General features: G+C 42.0%; 1 protein-coding gene across 1 annotated transcript; it reads right to left on the reverse strand.

Annotated features, from left to right (window-relative positions):
• Positions 1–8,328: 8,328 nt before the first annotated feature.
• Positions 8,329–14,534, reverse strand: LOC147214645 (ectonucleotide pyrophosphatase/phosphodiesterase family member 7-like). Its single transcript, XM_086140239.1, has 6 exons — positions 14,294–14,534; positions 13,446–13,591; positions 11,591–12,223; positions 11,158–11,392; positions 8,569–8,683; positions 8,329–8,386 (listed from the first exon to the last, which is right to left on the reverse strand). The coding sequence occupies exons 1-6, from the start codon at positions 14,532–14,534 to the stop codon at positions 8,329–8,331; spliced, it is 1,428 nt and encodes a 475-aa protein (XP_085996365.1).
• Positions 14,535–17,875: the final 3,341 nt, after the last annotated feature.

Below are 17,875 nucleotides of genomic sequence, written 5' to 3' on the forward strand. Positions count from 1 at the left end.
ATGTACCTGCTTTAATTAATATTATCAGGGACCAGTCCATCTAATGCAGCCTCAGGGCGGCACTGGCCCGTGCCTCTCCAAGCCTGCCTTGGGGGGGCACGGAGCAGTGTCTTCCTGTGCCGGTCCCAAGCCCGGATAAATGCAGAGGGTTGCGTCAGGAAGGGCATCCGGCGTAAAACTTTTGCCAAAACCAAATATGCGAGACAACCAAAACTATACCATACCGGATCGGTCGCGGACCGGGTTAACAACGACTGCCATTGGTACTGATGACCTACAGGGTACTAGTGGAAATTGGGCTACTGTGGGTCGAAGAACAAGAACAAGAAGAAGAGGAGTGCGTGTTCGGAAGCAGAGAGAGAGGAGGAAAGGAAAGAGCCTGGGACTGAGAGTAGGGACTTTGAATGTTGGGACTAGGACAGGTAGAGAGTTGGTGGACATGATGCAGAGAAGGAAGGTGGATATACTGTGTGTCCAGGAGACCAGGTGGAAAGGTAGTAGGGCTAGAAGCTTAGGAGCAGGCTTTAAGTTGTACTATTATGGTACTGACAAGAAGAGAAATGGAGTAGGAGCTATCTTGAAGGAGGAGTTTGTTAGGAACGCCCTAGAGGTGAAAAGAATGTCAGATAGACTTATGAGTCTGAAACTGGAAATCGAAGGTGTGATGCTCAATGTTGTTAGCGGCTATGCCCCGCAGGTGGGATGTGAATCTGAAGAGAAGGAGAAGTTCTGGAATGAGTTAGATGAAGTGATGCAGAATATTTCCAGAAATGAGAGAGTGGTCATTGGTGCAGACTTCAATGGACATGTCGGTGAAGGCAATAGAGGGGATGAAGAAGTGATGGGCAGATTTGGTATCCAGGATAGGAATGCACAGGGACAGATGGTGGTAGATTTTGCAAAAAGGATGGAAATAGCTGTAGTGAACACCTTTTTCCAGAAAAAACAGGAACATAGGGTAACTTATAAGAGCGGAGGTAGGAGCACGCAGGTAGACTACATCTTGTATAGATGAGGTAACCTGAAAGAGATCAGTGACTGCAAAGTAGTTGTAGGTGAGAGTGTAGCCAGACAGCATAGGATGGTGGTTTGTAGGATGACTCTGGTGACAAGGAAGATGAAGAGGACAAAGGCAGAGCAGAGGACAAAATGGTGGAAGCTGAAAAGGGAGGAGTGTTGCATGGTTTTCAGGGAGGAATTGAGAAAGGGTCTGGGTGGTCAGGGTGAGCTTCCAGATGATTGGACAACAACAGCTAGTGTTATCAGGGAGACAGGTAGAAGAGTACTTGGTGTGTCATCTGGAAGGAAAGTAGATCAGGAGACTTGGTGATGGAATGAGGAAGTGCAGGAGTGTATACAGAGAAAGCGGTCAGCGAAAAAGAAGTGGGATACGGCGAAAGGTAAAGATAGAGGTAGCAAAAGTAAAACAAAGGGCTTATGATGACTTGTATGCTCGGTTGGATAGTAAGGAGGGTGAGAATGATCTATACAGGTTGGCGAAACAGAGAGATAGCGATAGAAAGGATGCACAGCAGGTCCGGGTGATGAAGGATGGAGAGGGAAATGTATTGACAGATGCTAGAAGAGTGATGGGAAGATGGAAAGAGTACTTTGAAGAACTGATGAATGTGGAAAATGAAAGCGAGGCAAGGGTAGAAGAGGTGATTATCGTAGGCCACAAAGTAGCAAAAATTAGTAAAAGTGAAGTGAGGAAGGCATTGAAGAGGATGAAGAGTGGAAAAGCAGTTGGTCCTGATGATATACCTGTGGAGGTGTGGAAGTGTCTAGGAGAGGCAGCGGTAGATTTTCTGACTAGATTATTCAACAGGATCTTAGAGAGAGAGAAGATGCCTGAAGAATGGAGACAAAGTGTGATGGTGCCTATTTTTAAGAATAAAGGGGATGTGCAGAATTGTGGCAACTACAGAGGGATAAAGTTGATGAGCCATACAATGAAGTTATGGGAAAGAGTAGTGGAAACTAGACTAGGAGCAGAAGTCAGCATTTGTGAACAGCAGTATGGCTTCATGCCTAGGAAGAGTACCACAGATGCAGTATTTGCGTTGAGAATGCTAATAGAAAAGTACAGAGAAGGCCAGAGGGAGTTACATTGCGTTTTTGTAGACCTAGAAAAAGCATATGACAGGGTGCCAAGAGAGGAGCTCTGGTATTGTATGAGGAAGTCTGGAGTGGCAGAGAAGTATGTTAGACTGGTGCAGGACATGTATGCTAGCTGTGAGACACTGGTACGGTGTGCTGTAGGGGTAACAGAGAAGTTCAAGGTGGAAGTGGGACTCCATCAGGGATCAGCTTTGAGCCCCTTCTTGTTCGCAATGGTGATGGATAGGCTGACAGATGAGGTTAGACAGGAATCCCCATGGACCATGATGTTTGCGGATGACATTGTGATCTGTAGTGAAAGCAGACAACAGGTAGAGGAAAATCTAGAGAGGTGGAGGTATGCTCTGGAAAGGAGAGGAATGAAAGTTAGTCGCAGCAAGACAGAATATATGTGTGTGAACGAGAGGAACTCGGGTGGAGCGGTGAGGCTACAGGGAGTGGAGATCAAGAAGCTGGAGGATTTCAGGTACTTAGGGTCAACAGTCTAGAGCAACGGAGAGTGCGGAAAAGAGGTGAAGAGACGGGTCCAAGGAGGTTGGAAGGGGTGGAGAAAAGTGTCAGGGGTACTATGTGATAGAAGACTATCGGCCAGAATAAAAGGAAAGGTGTACAAGACAGTGGTGAGACCAGCGATGATGTATGGACTAGAAACTGTTACAATGACCAAAAGACAGCAGGCAGAACTAGAGGTTGCAGAGATGAAGATGTTGAGGTTCTCTTTGGGAGTGACCAGGATGGATAGGATCAGGAACGAGTCTATCAGAGGGACGGCACATGTTCGATGTTTTGGAGAGAAGGTCAGAGAAGCCAGACTGAGATGGTTCGGTCATGTACAGAGAAGAGATAGTGAGTATATTGGTAGACGGATGCTGGAATTGGAGCTGCCAGGCAAGAGGTCTCGAGGAAGACCAAAGAGAAGATTTATGGACGTAGTGAGAGAGGATATGAAGGTAGTTGGTGTGAGAGAGGAAGATACAGAGAATAGAGTTAGATGGAGAAAGTTGACTCGCTGTGGTGACCCCTAACGGGAAAAGCCGAAAGAAGAAGAAGGGACCAGTCCATCTACTTCACTGCAATGCTGATGAAATCTAGTTGTATTATGCAAGTGAAATGGTAGCTATAGGTTTAATAGACTTGGAGAATATCATGATTTTTGTTGTTTAACATAATGGAAGTCAATATCTAACCCTATTCTCTGAATCCTCCTCTCTCACACCAACTGCCTTCATATCTTCTCTCACTACGTCCATAAATCTTCTCTTTGGTCTTCCTGTAGACCTGCCTGGCAGCTCGAATTCCAGCATCCATCTGCCAATATATTCTCTATCCCTCCTCTGTAGATGACCAAACCATCTCAGTCTGGCTCCTCTGACCTTCTCTCCAAAGCATCTAACATGTGCTGTTCCTCTGAGAGACTCATTCCTGATCCAATTCATCCTTGTCACTCCAAAAGAGAACCTCAACATCTTCCTCTCCGTGACCTCTGGCTCTGCCTCCTGTCTTTTCATCATTGTCACTGTTTTTTAAACCATACTGCATCACTGGTCTCACCACCGCTTTGTACACCTTTCCTTTCATTCTGGCTGATAGTCTTCTGTCGCATAGTACCCCTGACACTTTTCTCCACCCATTCCAACCTGCTTGAACCTGTCTCTTCACCTTTTTCCACACTATCCATTGCTCTGGACTGTTGACCCCAAGTACCCGAAATCCACAAACTTCTTGATCTCCACTCCTCGTAGCCTCACTGTTCCACCCAAGTTCCTCCCATTCACACAAATATGTTCTGTCTTCCTATGACCAACTTTCAATCCTCTCCTTTTCCAACTCATACCTTCCCCTCTCTAGATCTTCCTCAACCTGTTCTCTGCTCTCACTACAGATCACAATGTCATCTGCAAACATCATGGTCACCATGGTCCATGGAGATTCTTGTCTAATCTCATTCCTCAGCCTGTCCATCACCACTGCAAACAAGAAGGGTCTCAGAGCTGATCCCTGATGGAGTCCCACCTCCACCTGGAACTTCTCTGTCACTGCGACAGTTCTTCTAGCATCTGTCAATACATTTCCCTCTCCATCCTTCATCACCCGGACCTGCTGTGCATCCTTTCTATCGCTATCTCTCTGTTTCGCCAACCTGTATAGATCATTCTCACCCTCCTTACTATCCAACCGAGCATACAAGTCATCATAAGCCCTTTGTTTTACTTTTGCTACCTCTATCTTTACCTTTCGCCGTATCCCACTTCTTTTTCGCTGACCGCTTTCTCTGTATACACTCCTGCACTTCCTCATTCCATCACCAAGTCTCCTGATCTACTTTCCTTCCAGATGACACACCAAGTACTCTTCTACCTGTCTCCCTGATAACACTAGCTGTTGTCCAATCATCTGGAAGCTCTCTTTGACTACCCAGAGCCTTTCTCAACTCCTCCTTGAAGACCATACAACACTCCTCCCTTTTCAGCTTCCACTACTTTGTACTTTGTCCTTCGTCCCTTTTGATCTTCCTCGTCACAAGAGTCTTTCTGTAAACTGCCTGCCATCCTATGCTGTTTGGCTACACTCTCACCTACCATTACTTTATAGTCGCTGATCTCTTTCAGGTTATCTCGTCTGTAGAAGATATAGTCTACCTGCGAGCTCCTACCTCCGCTCTTATAAGTTACCCAGGGTTCCTGTCTTTTGTGGAAAAAAGTGTTCACAACAGCAATTTCCATCCTTTATTTCAAAGTCTACCACCATCTGTCCCCCTGCATTCCTATCCTGGATACCAAATCTGCCCATCACTTCTTCATCCCCTCTATTGCCTGCACCAACATGTCCACGGAATTCTGCACCAATTGCCACTCTCTCATCTCTGGGGATACTCTACATCACCCAATCAAACGCATTCCAGAACTTCTTCTCCAACTCATAACCCACATGTGGGGCATAGCCACTTACAACATTGAGAATCACACTTTCAATTTTCAGTTTGTCTCATAAGTCTGACATTCTTTTTACCTCCAAAATATTCCTCACTGACTCCTCCTTCAAGATAACTCCTACTCCATTTCTCTTCTTGTCAGTACCATGATAGTTTAACTTAAAGCCTGCTCCTAAGTTTCTAGCCTTACTACCTTTCCACCTGGTCTCCTGGACACACAGTATATCCACTTTTCTTCTCTGCATCATGTCGACTAACTCTCCACCTTTTCCTGTCATAGTCCCATTATTCAAAGTCCCTACTCTCAGTCCCAGACTTTTGCCTTTTGCCATTCTCTTCTTCTTTGACCTACAGGTGCCCAGTTTCCATTGGTTTGCTTTAGGTCATCTGTACCAACGACGGTGATTGTAACCCCCGGTTTTGACCAATCCAGTATGATCTGGTTATGTTTGATTGGCATGCTTGGTTTTGGCAAAAGTTTACGCTGGATGCCCTTCCTGATGCAACCCTCTGCATTTATCCGGGCTTGGGACCGGCTCAGGGAGACACTGGCCTGTGCCCCCCAAGGCTGGCTCAGGGGGACACTGGCCCATGCCGCCCTGAGGCTGCATTTAAACAAAACACAGCAATACAGTTTGATTAACAAGAAATTTCTAAGTAATATATTTCTCTGTTGACAGGGAAATGTTAATGCAACCAAATATTTTGCAAATGGAAAGAAGGCCCTTTGACCTCAGTCTAGTTTGGAAATGACTCCAAAATGAATTGATGCAAAAAATAGGCTATAAAAGACTGTCTTAAAGGTCAAAACATTGCTGTATCTATACCACAACACTGACTGTGATGAAACTTTATCCATCAACACTTTTCCAATTTCATATATTCCAAGCAATAGAAAGGAGATGAAAATTCCAAATCAACCTATTGCTCTTACCAAATCTATAATTAGTATTGCACCATCTTTCATTATGCTTTTCCCCAATCAAAGAGGTTTTCAATATCTCTCAAAAATGACTTGATTTAGATAGGCTCAAGTACTAAATCCAACCCTCTTGCAACTTTATCACAATAAACTATTAAGATGGGTGAAATATAAATGCAGACTAACAATGAATAATTGTTTAAATATGAAAAATAACTTTGTAAATGTGGTGGTTGTTTCCCAGCATCTTCTTTATGAATCTTTTTATTTAATAAAAATGGAACACAAGCAGTCCTTGATCGATCTTTATTTTGGCTATGACAACATAAAATCAGACCTTACCATGAAGAAAAGATCATCTTTTATTCAGTTGTCTTAAACAACTGTTTTACAAAATAATCACCTTGGCAGTTTCGAAGGATCTATCAGATTCTTGCCTTGATGAAAAAAATAGAATGTAATTTAAGTGGTGGGAACAGAGTATCAGATTGATCAAAACAAAAAGCCATTCTGTTTTACACAGCAATGTACAGTGCTTCACAAATTAAAGTTTCCAAAATGTTTAAGAACTGTTAAAACTTTTTTTAAAGCTTATCTTCTCACGGGTCGCGGGGGCGGACTCTGGCAGGGAACCACACCTCAGAACAGGAATCTGGATTTAAAGCGCTTTATTTGGATTGAACGGCAGGTAGGGTATCGCTGGTAAGCTCCTGGCCCCGAGACAGAGTTGCACAGGGCTGGGTCTCACCAGGACGGGTTCCAGGCGGGGTGACGGCAGGTTGGAGGCTGGGTCAAGGCAGGATCTCGGGCTGGGTCCGGCCGTGGTGGGGGGTCTGGGACATCCACAATCCTCCGGCCGCAGGCAGAGCGTGCCGCTGCCCTTTATAGGGCTCTTGATTAGCGGCAGCTGCTGCCGCTGGCACCGATTGCGAATTAATCCCAGCCGTGTCTCCTCTCGGCAGCCGAGAGGAGATCCGGACATATCTGGAAAAACAACTTTCTTCTGCAAATGTTCAAACGTCCCACTGTCTCATTGTTGAATGTAAAAGCCAAAATATAGTTAATATGTGACCTTTTCAGTCAAATGTACTTGAGGTATGAAACTAAAAGTTGTAATTGTTTAGTACAATGGTATGTATTGTATCAATATGAGGTACTGCTGCATTGTATTTTTCCTTTACGACTTTCTTTGAGCTGTTTTTAATCCAAAAAAATCACCTCATCTGTCCTTTGAGAATGTTGTCGGTAAAAGAATTTCAGCTCTGTGAGTATAATTTTTTTCAGGTGATAATGTATACAGTTAAATTATCTCAAGAAGTTGAAATGCACTATAAACATATCATAAAACTCAATTATACTGCTCAAACTGAAAATTTGAGATACAGGATATTCAGTGGATGATTAAGACTTGTCCTGAAGAAATTAGAGCTGTAAGTCTGAAATGGTGGCTAGAAATATATTTCCTATTGGGAAAATTGCAAATGAGAGTGTGAATTGTTGTCTGTACATGTGGGCCTGCAATTTGACTTGTGACTAGGGTGTACCCCATCTCTTGCCTGACAGCAGCGCCAGCATCCCCCATGACAATGAATAAGATAAGTTGTAGAAAATGGATGAATCGATCGATGGAGAGATATTTCATTTGAGATACAATGGATTAGATGTAACTTGAATTCGAACTTTTGTGAAGCCCTTTGATGAGGCACATACTATACATTTAGACCAAGAATTGTATATCCTCATTACACTAGCTGTATTGTTTTTGTTACAAAGCAATTTGGAAATTACATTTGGAAAACAAACTAGAAATAAACCAAAAAACTGAATACTTGGTTTTGCATTTCAACCATAATATATTCATATGTCAACTGAAATACTTTTGTTTTTAATAAAATAATTTCTTACAAAACATTTAATTTTCTGATGTTGTTAGAATAACTTGTTTCAGACATTCATCGCCATTATGAATCAACTTTGCCCTTTTCACATAAAGTCAATTATTTCATACATAGTCCTTATTTTTACCAGCATATTTGTGCAGTTTTGTTAATAACCTTAATTGATTAAATGGAGACTTTACTTAAAATCCTAACTGGATGCTGCTAGACAATGAACATATGTTCACATTTTAAGTCTGTATAGTGAATGTGAATTGACACAATAATTGTGCTGTGAATTGGAAACAGCTTATTTGTCATTTAGAAATTTGAAAAAATTCAAAATGTTTTCAAAATCCTTGTTGGAACAATGGCCTCTGCCATCTTTGAGAAAATCATTCAACAAACAATCTAAATCCTTAAATCAAAGTGTTATATTTTTAAAGTATACTGAATACAATCATAAGTCTGACGTCTTAAAAACTGGTTTGCTTTTTGTCCGTATTATCTTCATCAGCCATATTCTCCTTGTAACTAGGGAGAAAAAAAGAGATCAGAAAGAGAATGAGCTTTTGCTCTGACTGTGGCAACAAGAAAGAACAGCAAAAATGCATTTCATTGCAGTTGGAAACTGCGCCAACTGCGCCAACTACATTGTTCATCATAAATATAAGACGGGTGGTAAATAATTGAAAAAACAATCTCCAGCCCCTTACCTGCTTTTTGCATTTGTATCTTTACACATGTAATATGACATGGCCACTACAAAGAGCAACACCAAGCAGCCAGTCACTGCGGACAAGCTGAAAACCACTTGTAAGGGAGTATTCACTTCAAGAACAACAGACATAGAGGGTGGGAGAGAAAGAGAGAGAGACAGAGAGACAGAGAGAGAGAGAGAGAGAGCACGTTAGAGTCATTAAACCATTCAGAGGGAGCAGAACAACATTGCTATGGACTATGGAAGTATGAGGCTAGGGCAGGGGTCGGCAACCTGCGGCTCCAGAGCCGCATACAGCTCTTTCATCTTTACACTGCGGCTCCGAGTGGCTTGGGAAAATAAATTATTAAATATTTAATTGAAGTGTATTTCATTTGTGTTAATTCCTTTTTCTAACTTCTAGTTCTAAGTTGGAAGATTATTGTGATCTTGAAATATTAAATAAAATTATATTTGTTATTTTTCGCCGCTCAAAATAACTTCACACTCGCGGAAGTCGGTATACCCGCCAGCTGGTAAAGTCCCAATTTGGAGATGCTGTGCGCAGAAGTTCAGGAGCAGAAGTCCCATAAACCAGGTAAAATAAATATTTATGAAGATATTTTGCAAATATTTATTTATAATTGTTTACTGTCACAGTGATTTTTTTCCCCATTTTTTTTAGAATTCAGGTCAAGCCCAAAGCTCAAAATGAGTTCATTATATGAACAAAATTTAATTTTCTCCGTAATACTTTGTGAATTTAAGAAGCAACACACTACACACTTGTTTATACAAAGTGTAAAGGTAATAAAAAGCAATATATACAGTGGTACCTTTATTTTAGATGTCAAAAAGTAATTGCGGCTCCCAGTGTTTTCTTTTCCGAGGAAACCAGGTCCAAATGGCTCTTTGGGTGTTACGGGTTGCCGGCCCCTGGGCTAGGGTAAATGTTCTCCCGATAGATAGTGCTCATGTTGAATTCCAGATCCAAACAAACACTCACACTGATGTCGGCAGAGCTGCCATGTAAGGCACTAACACAGGCCATCAGGATAAACTGGTGGTTCAGTGCCTTGCCCAAGGATACTTGTGTATGCAGACAGGAGGAGCCAGGGATCCTACCACCAACCTTTTGATTGAATGGACACCCATTCTACCGCCTGAGCCACAACTGCCCCAACAAATGGCACAGCTCTACTGACAAACGGAGGCTCAGCACAGGTATTTCCTAGCTGTGTGTTGAGTCAAGATTTTCATTTGGTGACCTTTACAACCTCTGGATTATCTGGATAATGTGGCACACTCAGTGTGACATTAGACACCGCCAAGATGTGGCAATCGCTTTCAGCTATCAGTAAGTCAGATAAGGATCTCTTCATCTAGATTGGTACAGTGTTGTAGGTATTGAGTTGTACATTATGCGGCCATGTTATCTTCAGTCTAAGGCTTTCCAGTACAGCTAAAGTCAAGGTCCTTGATCATTCCTTGAGATTATATAATCTAAAATCTAACTTTCATGCAAATGCGATGCCCTCAAATTATTGCCTCAATTACATATTCTATATGGCATTCATTGCCATCTTTGCAGTGAAGTGAAGTCCAAAGTGCCCTGATTTGATTTTTTATCAGTGCACCCCTATTTTTATCCAGGAATCCAGGAAGTAGTAGTTGAGAAAGTATGACTGCTTAGGTTACAGTTTTGTTAGGATATGACAATGAATCTTAGCAAATTTGCTGCCCTTAACATATACCCGAAATGTGTCAATTTACAGATTCCCATTACTGTTTAAGGCCCTGTTAAAAAATGTTTCGGGAGCTCTCACGAATAGTTGCTCATTACTTCCGGACATAAATGTTCACATTCACATTAACGTTAAAGAAAGCAGTTTGTTATCTTGCATAACAAACTTTTCCTCAGATACAAAAGCCAGTTCTTTATTGTATTGTAAGTCTGCTGTGGGGAACATGTACAGGAACTATCTTGCCAAGAGAACCGTGCATTTTCTATGAGGATAAAAACTCAAATCTGTGGATAATCCACCCAGAACTAAATGTGCATAATAGTTGCATGACAAATTTGCATTAAATTTTTTGGCAATTTCACATTCCACTGATGACAAAATGCAGTTGTGGGAGGAAACTGTGAATTTCAGAGTGTTCATGGTAGCTTGACAGAGAAGAAAAGAAGAGGAGGAAGTGTATGGATTTGCTTGCTTCAGCAGAAACCTGATGTACTTCCTTGATTTGACAATAGCCAGCCTAAGGTGATGATGGCTATGATAACAGGTTGAACAGTTTTTGGAGAATTACCTTTCACAAGAGTTCCAGTCCCGATTCACTGACATTTTTCTTGAAAAATAGTCAAAAAATTGTGTATCAGACTCTTTCTCCACTAGGCTGACGACCAAGCCAATTACATGCTTGTTGTTACACCTCAATCTAAGAATACCCTGAGAAAAACACTGCAACCCACACAGTCTTATATGCAATATATGATATTATGTACAGTATTGCTTTTCTTAAATTTATGTGTCAAACTATCTGCAAATAAAGGGTTTATTTGCCATTGTGCATGCAACTTTGCAACTCTTACTTTTATCACGTCCTGATGTTTTATTTGGGACCAGCATGTGTTTGGTGTGGTCCAAGTGTCCATCATTGACCTCTGGCCTGATCCCGAGTAGATGGCACATCAGGGGGTAAACATTAACGGTCTCAAAAGGTCCAACCACTAGGTTTCTCTGAAAAGCTGGCCCAACTGCCCTGAAGAAGGGTTTCATGTCCATCACTTCATTGTCAAAACCATGCTCTCCTTTGTTGGACTGAAAGGTGTAAAACTAAAAATGTTAAGAAAGAAAATCAATCAGATAATCAGTGGTGGATGTTCCTGAAATCATTTGTGTGTAGATCATTGATCTGAAACAGAAAGCAAAAAACATCTGCTCTGGCATTCAACAAACACATAGTACTCTATGAGTTCTGAAGAGAAAACATTCTTCACTGTAATAGTATTCATTTTACTGTGGATAACTTACCCCATTGATTACATATCCAGGATCAGCAAACATTATTATTGGCAGGAGTCGAGGATGTTTTTTGTAGTGAAGTCTATTTGGCATCTCTTCCTTTTTATACACATGAAGGTGGGGATGGCCTCCTTTCAGAGCTTGGTAGACCTTCTCCAGCTTCCCCTCTTTAGGGAGAAGCATCCCAGTGGGACCATAATCAACCAGGTGAAACTTTATATCTCTGAAACTAAAGCCAGGGATCTTGGATAACAAAATCTCCTGAACTTCTTCACCCCGCAATACAGTTGTCATGCCATGGTCTGCAGTAATAATGATGTTGAGTCGGTCAGCAAGGCTGTGGTCATGGATCTGTTTCCGAATGTACCCTACTGTGCGATCTACTTGCTGAATCATCTCCCGGCGTTGTAGGGAATCAGGCCCATATTTGTGTCCGGTCTTGTCTGGCTCTCCGAAGTACAAGGAAACAAAGTCCAGGTCCAATTGTTTGAACCATTCACCTATCACCTTGTTAATGTTTAGCTTCCATTCTGTCTCGTTCGAGTAATTATAGAAACGAGGTTCAACTTCCCTCACACTCACGGTCTCTCCGCTGTAGGAGGCAGCTGTGCCAGGGAAATGCAGAGAGCCTGCTTTTATACCCTGGAAGTGGATAAAACACAATGTGAATGTCACAGTGATGTGCGCTGAAGGATTACTTTGTACAAACACCCTCCCTCCTGCAGGCTCATTCTGCTTTGCTACCAGAACAAATGAGTTGTTGTATTTGCAAGTAAGAATACTTCCCATTTCCTATAGGACCAAGGCAGAGTCATTAAATAGTTCTTCTAATTGGTTATAATGCTTTTGTAAAAAGAAATCACAACTTTAAATTGTTGTTGCTCTCCAAAGCATTGCGGATTATGTAGTATCAGCACTTCTGGTATCATGAGACCCCAACCTGTGGGTTGTATGTCTCCATATCACACAGGCTATCCCTTGCTTAATTTCTAAATGGATAGTAAAACCAAATGTTTTTAACCTTGCTTTAAATTGTGTTTTTGTATGAGTGTTTGTAAGTTTGTGTGTTTAACCATTTTAATTCTGAGAATGGTAATGCTGTTTGTTGATTAATTTTACAAGCCAAAACCTTTTTGTTCCTCAGAGTCAAGTAATTTCTTCAACCCGTCGACATTATATCTGCTGAGAACCTGAGTCTGTTTTAATGCCAAACAGAAATACAATCTGGCCAGCCAGCCAGCCAGCCAGCCAGGTAGCCAGCCAGGTAGCCAGCCAGGTAGCCAGCCAGGTAGCCAGCCAGGTAGCCAGCCAGGTAGCCAGACAGGTAGCCAGACAGGTAGCCAGACAGGCAGCCAGACAGGCAGACAGACAGACAGGCAAGCAGGCAGGCAGGCAGGCAGGCAGACAGACAGACAGACAACCTAATTTTTCTACTTCAAAAACTGATCAGCAATGATAAGGGATATCGAAAATGAACCAATACACTGCAGCAACATAACATCATAACAATCTTAGTGACAATTTATTCTGAGATCCAGGTTACGCAGAGAGCCCCATTTGTTAAAACACCATCAGAAACTGAGTTAGACTTTGCTCACCTTAAACATCATACTCATATTAGTCAAACCAAGCACCTATACTTTTCTGGTTGATGATTTTATCACTGTGTTTTTACGCAGTAAGTGCACAATTAGAATTATCTGTCTCATTTTCATTGGCAAGATTGCAAAATCTTGCCAAGGTAAATGCAGGGATTAAAGTATAGGTCAGAGGTATATTGTGAAATCTTTCAGAAGTATTTAATCGTAATTAAGAACAGAGGAGGGAAGAGATATCTGGTAAACATCTGGATCTAGCAGACCACCTGTCTTTGTGCTGTTATCCAGATGGGCAGGCTGCCATTGTCCCAGTAGGAATCAACGAACTGCGTTTTGTAGTACTGCTTTTTCTCCTGAGTGCTGGTGTTGAACCACATGTTGTGGATTACCCCATGTTTCTCAATATAGCGTCCTAATGGAAAAAGAAGATATGGAAAAGAATAGATGTGGAAAACATTAAAATTCCCTTCCTACCGGTACATGGAAACAAATGGTGGTACAACAAATGATATAACAATTTGATCATAAACACAAATGTAAGGCCTGTCCTATTTTTTTTAGATACTAAAATGATCATCTAAAATAATGGCACAGAAGGATGGCAATGATGGTTTGATCTAAATGAGTATTTTCACACGGTATTTCATTTCACAAATAATTTTCTGGCAAGACTAATTTAAATCTACACATTCTCAACAGAACAATTCAATGGGCTTTGAGGAAATACAATTGGAAATTAAAAAGAACAAAGCAATTAAAATACGAAAACAAAAGCCATGATCAAAGTTCATGATGTGCAGCCAGAAGCCATAAAAACAAGCAGTCGTGGAATATATTGAAGGAACTTCATCAAAGGGAGCTTTCATTCCCATAGAAACTTATTTCCAGGACTGTAAAATTATTTTTCTCTGGCATGTCAGCACCGATCATCATAAAAGTGTTAAATACTTTAGCAGCATGCAAATTACCTTTATATACAAGTAAGGATCCTGCTAAGCTTTCATTTGTTTTCTGCAAGTAGCTCACAAACAGAATTGTTTTAGAGGAAAAGATCTTTACTCCACACTTTTGACAGATTGTAAAACAATTCATTCTCAAAACTCAGTTGGTGTACCTGTAAGCAATGTGAAGTGAGCTGGGCTGGTGATGGTGATGAAAGGTGGAGTGACATACTGCGCCTTCACGCCATCCTGAGCCATCTGGTCCAGATTTGGGGTGTCCACATCTTGGTCATAATCCCAGCGAAAGCCATCGAAGGAGATGAACAGCAACTTATTCCTGGTTGACCTCAGTGGTGCAGCCGTCAAGAAAGAGCTGACCATGAGGGTGAGGACAGCCAGGCACAGAAACAGCATGACTGACAATTTAGACCGACGTTCACAAAAAAAAAAGCATGATGTCTCCAAGTGGCCTTTGTTAAATTTTGTATATGTCCATATATTCTATCTTGCAGTGAAGAGTTTTCCACAAGAAACTGGGAGGAACTCTATTCCTTCACTTTCATACAACACAACCACAAGCATATATGTAAGGGAAAGATAAGATTAGACTTAATCTGTTTTTATAGCCACAGAAGATGCACCATCTTATCTTATCGGCCCATAAAAACATATATACTTGACCTTTGACCTTTTGGTTTGGAATATATAAAATATGAGTACAGATGTGTGGTGCAATATTCAGCATAAACAAAATAATACTCTTGGGAACCTGGGGGCATGTTTTCCCTCCACAAATAAACTCAACATTCAATGTGCTAATTTTAAAACTATCTATTTTTGGATTATTACCATGTGAGTGTGATTCAGTCAGACAGTTTATGAACAGATCTTGACAATGCAGGGACCAGCTCATATTACACATCACAAGAGCAAAGTCCCGAATAGTTTGCCATCGCAAACCAAAATTTACCAATTGAATTTAGAATCTTCACAGTTCTGATGTTTGTCCCTCCACCTTGCGCTGCGGATGCCAGTTAGAAAATACAACCACAGTTCAGTTAGATTGGCTGGACATCATTAATACCTTGTGAGAGGAGCAAAATTAAGGCTTCCAACAGATTCCCATCAGTGATTGATGATAAAAGAAATGATTTGGAAGGATCCAAATACAGGTTTTCTTGTTTGTCTTGGACCTTAGACCTCATAAAGACAGGCTGGAGAAATGTCCCAACACTGTCTGGGATGTATGTCAGAACTCAATATAATCTTCATGGACATGAGGTGGATATTTGCTTTCTTTCAATCTCATTATTCCCTACAATAGACCAGAATAGGCTTTATTGTCTTAAAGCTTAGTATTCACAACTAAATGCAGGAGTCTCCAGACCTTAGATACGTGACTTATGCATTATTACTTCGCCTACTAGTGCTCTTACATGGTGCAGGGCTGGTCTTGCTCAAAAGGGTCTTTTCTGTGCAAAGAACAAATCGGCCTCACTAGAGGCCTTGGGCCAGGTCTTCCATGTCCTCTAAGTTGATCCCCAGAGGTTGTGTGTCCTCCTTGTTAATGTGTAGCTGCCTGGTGTAGGGTTTGCATGTGGCTTTTTCCATCCAGCTGCATCTCTCGTTGAAAGAGAGGATGGCACATGTGGGCTGATCTAGAGGGAGCCAGATGGCTGAGCAGTTGAACGCGATGCTGGACAATGAACTGAGATGCAGGGGGCTGGCAGGGGGTTCTTGTAAATCAATGTTGGTGGTATTGGGTGGGAGGGGAGGGGGCCATTTAATGTTCTCAATGACCCTGAGAGCCCCTCTGTCAGGACCATACAAAGCCATTGATTTTGTCATTTATAGTCTTTTTCAGAGGCCTATGGTCACACTTGCACAAGTTTCTTGCAGTGGCTTGAATTGTGGCATGAGGGGATTCCAGAGAGACTGCATGGCTGCAGCTGCAAGGCTACGTCTGTGGCCAATCTCTGGCGTGAAGTCATCATTGCTGGTGATGATGGAGCCCAAGTGGTGTAGGGGGTAACAAATTCCACAATAACGGAATAAACGTACAGAGGGGAAGGGTTTGTTTCATCATATACATGCATTGATCTTCTGCTTGCTCACTTTGATGCCAAACCTTGCCGCTTCCATATGGGATGCAATGAGAGCACCACTGAGGTGCTGGAGGGAGGAGCTGAACAGGGATGTACCATCTGCATACTTAACGTAAGCCTTATCGTAGTTGCTTAATGACACTGCTGGAACCTTCTTGTAAACCCAATTAAATAGGTCTGACCTTGTGGTGAAACCAGCTGGAGTTACATGGACACGGCTCTCTGAGTTGTTGCATAGCCACAGCATTGATTCTGGTTGGCAGTCTGATCTTCTTCAGGGTGTTCTGGAGGGCTGTGTGGTGTGCCATACTCAAGGCATCTTTGAGGTTTGATAAAGGCAGTCTGGATTTTTAAGTCTTCTGGAACTCTATGACCTTTTGAACAATAAACCTGGGAGCAGGGAGTTCATCTCTGGTGGACTGGTTGGACATAAAACCTGCTTGTTGAGGGCTACGGCAGCTTCTGATGGCTCATAGAGCATCGGTAGGGAGAATCATGATGAACAATTCTGCAGCTATGGAGAGCAGAGAGATATTCCTGCACTTGCTGCTGACAAGCTTGTTGTTTTCGCTTACGCTTCCATTTCCCGCTTCTCGCTTCCAACAAGGTAAAAACGATGCCACAAGTCCAGTGTCTGGGATGCTCTTCCTTCATCCACATGTGATTGATGATGTCAGTGAGCCACTGGACCATGCAACCACGCCTTCCTTCAACATCTCCATTGTGGTGGCCCAGATTCCTGGGGCCTTGTGCATTTTGAGCTTCTTCAGAGTGGCTCTGACTGTGTGCTGTGGATAGCTGTGTTGGCTGCAGTGACCAGGTCAGGGTGAGTTAGGACCTGGGGATGATAGAGGAGAGGCTGAAGTGCTCTTTCCAGCATATGAGACATTTTGTTTCTGTGATAATGAGGTTCCATATGCATGAGAATCGAAAAATCGATTAACCTGCTAATGGTAATGCCATTCATACCAAAGGCAGCTGTTTAACATGTATATTTTAGAATAGTGTCTCTCTCTTTAGCTCCAGCCATTTCAGTGCTGATGTTACTTGTCTCAAATTCTTTGAGAAAGCCTGGGGCCTTCTCCTGTAGTGCACAGAATAACCACCAGTGTCTTGTCCCCTGAGATTTTTTCAGATCGACAGCTCATGATCTAAGTGTAAGTCTAAGCACCACAGAGCACTCCAATTTGTAATAAATCTAACCTGTTAAACTTCTTTATCTCTGCCCTTTTGTTCTAAGTCTCTGGACAATTGAAATGAGCAGACACTTAAAACAAACCCTAGACTCAGCAGATCTGATGCAAGTGGGAAGACTGATCCAAAGTTTAAAGGCTTGGGATTGAAAATAGCAATGAGGGATGGACTAAAGGTCCTTGAGCCAAAGAAAAGGTTTGCAGCAGTGTGTAATAAGTAAAAGTTTACAGGTTTAAACGAACTCGAATCTTGTCAGACTGTCAGATAAATTTGTGTCAGACAACTGACACATTTTTCACCAACTCAGTAGAGTCTTCTTCTTCTTCTTCTTCTTCTTCTTCTTCTTCTTCTTCTTCTTCTTCTTCTTCTTCTTCTTCTTCTTCTTCTTCTTCTTCTTCTTCGGCTTTTCCCGTCAGGGGTCGCCACAGCGAGTCAACTTTCTCCATCTAACCCTAT

Source organism: Fistularia commersonii, chromosome 33 (assembly GCF_037954325.1).
Source record: "Fistularia commersonii isolate RoL2024-O1a breed Wild chromosome 33, RoL_Fcom_v1.0, whole genome shotgun sequence".
NCBI classification, from domain to species: Eukaryota; Metazoa; Chordata; class Actinopteri; order Syngnathiformes; family Fistulariidae; genus Fistularia; species Fistularia commersonii.